The 5,227-nt window shown below is 34.4% G+C and overlaps 1 protein-coding gene across 2 annotated transcripts; it reads right to left on the reverse strand.

Moving 5' to 3' along the window:
* LOC105199170 (AP-2 complex subunit mu) lies at positions 1-4,544 on the reverse strand. Of its 2 annotated transcripts, none has more exons than XM_011166135.3 (5): positions 4,378-4,544; positions 2,354-2,734; positions 2,016-2,266; positions 1,694-1,950; positions 1-1,629 (listed from the first exon to the last, which is right to left on the reverse strand). In XM_011166135.3, the coding sequence occupies exons 2-5, from the start codon at positions 2,691-2,693 to the stop codon at positions 1,149-1,151; spliced, it is 1,329 nt and encodes a 442-aa protein (XP_011164437.1). In that variant the 5' UTR covers positions 2,694-2,734; positions 4,378-4,544; the 3' UTR covers positions 1-1,148. The 2 variants fall into 2 exon arrangements, with proteins under 2 accessions (XP_011164437.1, XP_039309316.1); XM_039453382.1 differs by having other exon boundaries at positions 1,149-1,629; positions 2,354-2,752; positions 4,378-4,530.
* Positions 4,545-5,227: the final 683 nt, after the last annotated feature.

A 5,227-nucleotide genomic window follows, 5' to 3' on the forward strand; every position in this document is an offset into this window, starting at 1 on the left:
TTAAATTTAACGCTAGATAATTTGTTTTATATATTTCACATATATTTCATTATGCATTCGAGCGTTCCTTTAGAGAGACAAAATCAATCACGCTCGTACAATCGATCAATATGTTCTTTCTACTCTTATTCTTATGCACGGATAACAGATTATAGTATTCTACATTTCATTGAGCGCTTCGCAAGCTTGCACCAAATAATCCGTAGCATATTTGCTCAGTTTCGCTCAAACCCCGATGCCAAACAAACCGTAACTTCGTACATCATTACACAAAGAAAAAAGTAATTAAAATATTTTAATATGTATATTAATACGTATATAATAAAGAAATTCATGATACGCTCCGAAAAAACATTCGTTATGTATAATAAACCTACAAATGTATTTATATTTCTTAAATATAGATCATTCTAATAGCTGTATTAATTCCAGAAGCAAGTATTTAATTACTTAGCTTAGAATTATTGTAATATTTAAAACTCGTAATGATCGGTTCTCGGTACAAAAACAAAGCAAAAGATAATAAAAATCTCATTGGGTGGGTCAAGTAAATACATATAAACAATATCTATGATTATGTCTAATTATCGTAATTTCCAAATTTTTCATTAAAAAAAGTAACAAAATTTGATCATACCCGATATCATCCATTGGCGCAATTAAAAATTGATGTGGAAAAAATAAACGACGTGAAAAATTGGCACAAAAGAAACAATCTGCTTGATACTGATTACCATGATATTCATTTACCATCTTTCCACACAAGTTGGAATTCATTTTAATCTTTGCGTTTAAAAACTTTCTCCTAACATATCATTTTCTTCTAACATAATACCATATTTTTTTTCTAATTCATAAAAATGAATGTACAATCTACAGAATGTATAATATACAGAAAATATTTCCTGCAATTATATAGAAATTTTGTGCTGACAATGGAATTCATTCGATACATTGTCCATAACTTCGCTACTTATCGTGCATGATTCGGAATTAATCATCCGAACAATTTCAGATCGTTGCTTCGAATATGCGCTACAATGAAATAATAACGAGAAATAGCCAATATCGATATTCGTAGCCGTGATTTCCGCATTGAGATTACTTCTTTACAATTATTTACGTCTCGACATCGTAACTCTGAATCATTAACATCGCGTCTCATATAAGCCGCTGCGCCCTATGTAACGAACCCATTTTATCACATCGTGATCAGAGTAATTCAATTTGGATTCAAAAACTTTCAAGTAGCGCACTTTGAAGCCGGAAGGCGCAAACGGCACTTCGAAATTCATCGATATCGGTGGCCTCGTCCACTTCTTCTTCGTATCCGTTTCTAGTAAATCGATTTCTGCGGACAACTGCGTCTCCTTCATACCGGCCATGCGCTTGATCTTCCAGACAATTGCATTCTCCGATGCTTTGTATTTCGCCTTACCCTTCAAACATATCAGCTGTACGCCGGCAGTATTTAACGGTGTCGGTACACGCACTTCTATCTTCTGCCCCAGCAATGAAGGTTTGAAGTTTGATTTTAGGACCGCCTTGACCTCCATTTTCGTTCGGCCCACCTCGCGTACTAAGGGTATCACTCGGAAGGGCAATGATATATCCTTCGTGGTACGGTATCTGTAAAGAATATAGTATGGTATTTTATATATCTCATAAGTGTAATTATTTTCGTGTGTCTCACCTCATTAGTTCGAATTCACCATCCGGCGGTATAAAACTAATGGAATGTTCGGTCTCAAATTTGCTAAGCTTAACGCATTGATGAAATTGACAGTCATCAATAACGACAACCGGTTTGCCGGATCTAGCACCTGTAGGATCATCACCGCCGCCTCCCAATCCCCCACCACCTTTCATGCCCTTAGCTTCCATAACGATCTTGTCATTAATCCCAAACTTGCATTCCGGCATGCCGGACAAATAGGATTTCATTACCACCTAAAAAAGAAATTTTTTTATCAGGATTTTGTAAAGGCATATAAAGATTTTTTTTAAGAACTTACCTTTCCGGCAACATGCGCGCTGAGAACTTGACCCTGAGGACTCATTAATAGATTCACATATTCAAGTACATCCAAGAAAAGCTCGTTACGCCTGTACTTGATGCCCTCTCGTCTCCATCCGATCTGGCCGGTGACTTGCGATGTTATTTGAGCTTGTTCTTCCTTAGTAGCTGATTTCACGCCTTGTTGAGTGATAAACGTCTTCAGCACTCCTGTATCACAGTTCTGTGGATATCCAAAATCAAGAATCTCTGCAACAAAAAAAAATTTATAAAATTCTAAGGAAAAAGTTATGTATAACATACTTAATTAAATATTGATCAAACTTTATTACTGACCATCAAGCAGCTCATAAATGAGCACGAAATTGTTCTTAATGTTCTCTTCTGAAATTTTGCCAAAATATGATTGCATAACATCTATGATCTTTAGCAGCAACTCGAATACCATGGCTGCATTAACATTTTGTTTGGTGACGGCAGCTAACCAGATATTAGCGCGTTTTATATGGAAAAACGATGTTCTGGCAATGTTGGTTACAGGCGAGCGTACTTGTTGTCGCGCATGGATAACGTTGACGCGAAACGCATCCACTGCGTTACGACCAATATCATCCCGATATACTCGAGAGATGAGTACCTCCCCCTTGTGGTTGTAAACAAATAAACCCCCTATCATCTTGACAGAGGGTAATGGTGACCAATTGAGTCAAAATCAATCTGCAATAAAAAATCCCACTAGAAATTATTGATTAATATGAATAATAAACCTTTTCCTTCCAGAAAATTCCAACATAATTTTGAGAAAATGAAATGGGCAATTGGTATCAACGCTATAAGTGCACAAAACGTTTTTGAAAGTACTTTCACTAATTATAATTTTAACTATTTATGCATTTATGTAATCTACTCCTTTCAATTTTCAACTTAAATTTACAATGCTACATTTCAATATTAGAACACATATTCTTGTAGTTGTAATATTGCGTTGTGAAATAACTTTGGTGACTCTAAGATAAATTGTTTTTGCACTTTGATTAATTTAAAAAAAGAATTTATTTGTTATTAATGTCAAACTTTAATTAAGGATACACAATCATCCAATTCATTCAGCCTTAGAACTATGTGATCATCCATTACTGAGACTATGTATGTACAATAATCATAAATGCTTTCCCAGTGCATATTCATATGAGCCTGTATTCATATAGAATACGTTACATGTATTATATAAAAAATAGGGGAAAAAATCACTTTTTTAGTAGAGAAAGCAATAATGATTGCTAGTGTATAAAGTCTGATTTCCCTAAGATACAGAGTGAAATAATCTAACCTATTAACTTTTAACACATTAGCCAATATTCTTAATTGATTCTTATATTTAAGTTTTAAGTACCATCTTAAGATGTCATAAATCAATCAGTCATTTTAGCATTTTAAGATATTACAAGACAGTCTTGATGTAAAAATAGACTATAAGTACTACTTATTATTATTAGGATACTGATAATGGTGAAAACTTGAAGTGAAATGTATAACATTATATGAATATGGATTAAAAGATCTTTGGTCTTAAAAAATTGATTTTGTACACTTATTACAGCGCTGACTCCCAGTTGCTCATTTAATTTCTTCATTTAATATATTAAAATTTATAGGTTAGTATTTATAGTCTATTCATTAAGATCGTCTTAAGTATAATCTTAAGATGCTAGTATGGATCTGTAATTAATTCATCTCAGAATATTTGAGACAATTTTAAATATAAGAACGGACTATGTGAATATCAACCTTTATAACTTTAATAATATATTACAAATATCAATAATGTACTAATGTCAAAATTCTTATCATTATAAATTCAAAAATTTTATTTTCAAGAAATAAGACAAGACGCTTATCAAGAGTCACTAATAAAATTTCTGTCGAGGAAATGAAATCAATAAACGCGTCCTAAACATATACATTCTAAAAATAATTGTATACTGTAATCACGTATTAAATAAAATCATAAATAATCATCTGGCATTCTATTTCTACTGATAAGAGATATGTTTCCAACGGTCAGCGAATAGGTCTCGAGGGGACATGAATATAATGAACATATTTGACATGAGACTCGCAAAAATATACGTATCGCAAAAAAAATTCATCAAGACGAATTCTCTCCATAACGATAGACGAAACGCCCCGTTAATCAAGTAACACTTGGAACCGTCCTTCCGATATGTCTTGCAAACGGTTAGTATTATCGATCGTACGTGAACCCCGCGTAACCCTTCACGTCGCCAAGTCACCGTCACCACGTTTCTTGAGATACCGGTCTCATACCAGTAAAAAACGTGAAATCAAGTTACACTTACGCATGACTTCCCAGGAGGGTGATCCACTAAGATTTCCTGTCTGCGATCCTATCTAACCCTTAAACGTGGCGCGATACTCTTAATCGCAGACTGACGGACGGCTGACGGAAACAACACCCACTTTCCGATATCGCCAATCGAGAACGTCACAGACAACGTAAACGAAACAGATTGGCGACCTAGGCGATGAATATACATACATGAGCAGAAACTCTATAATCAGATAGCATTTTCGACTACGGGTGCGCTCACATGAGATGCGGAATGGCAGAACTGCGGAACGTTTGTGATTGGTAGCGGCAGAGAGGAACCTGAGAGCGGCCACGGCGGCCTTTTTCCTATAACGCTTCGAAACTCCCGTACACTAGTGACGCACATCTATTCTGGTCAGAATGAGAACTACGTGTCACATCCATTTTGCAACCCGCCGTTAAAAACAGTCTCTCGAGAAATGGATGTAGTGCTGATATGTTGTCCGTGCTAACATCCATTTTGCTGCAAATAAAATCTGACGCGTATCGCGTATGTTGCATCCAGAACAGGGGTCGAGAATGTGTACAAATGATTAATTACGTCTACTTTCGCGTAATTTTTTATTTATTATAGTCTAAATTATTTACATTAACATTGATATTAATACATATCAATACGTTTATGCCCATATTTTGCACAATCATATTTTTACTTAAAAAAGATGTTTAATAGTAAAAGAGAGAATTTGATTCTTTAATAAAGAAACATTCATTTTACGCAGTACTTAAAAAATAATTGTAATTAACATCGCATCATATGATGAAGAAGAAATAAATGTCTTTCCACGAATAAATATACCATCTTTTTATTTTTACAT

The sequence above is a fragment of the Solenopsis invicta genome, chromosome 9, assembly GCF_016802725.1.
Source record: "Solenopsis invicta isolate M01_SB chromosome 9, UNIL_Sinv_3.0, whole genome shotgun sequence".
In the NCBI taxonomy this organism is placed as follows: domain Eukaryota; kingdom Metazoa; phylum Arthropoda; class Insecta; order Hymenoptera; family Formicidae; genus Solenopsis; species Solenopsis invicta.

Excerpts from the sequence above, each read along its gene's own strand:
- LOC105199170 (XM_011166135.3), bottom strand. The coding sequence starts at position 2,693 with ATGATAGGGGGTTTATTTGTTTACAACCACAAGGGGGAGGTACTCATC. Across the intron at positions 2,267-2,353 it reads CATTTATGAGCTGCTTGATG|AGATTCTTGATTTTGGATAT; the intron begins GTCAGTAATAAA and ends TTTTTGTTGCAG. Across the intron at positions 1,951-2,015 it reads GCGCGCATGTTGCCGGAAAG|GTGGTAATGAAATCCTATTT; the intron begins GTAAGTTCTTAA and ends TTTCTTTTTTAG.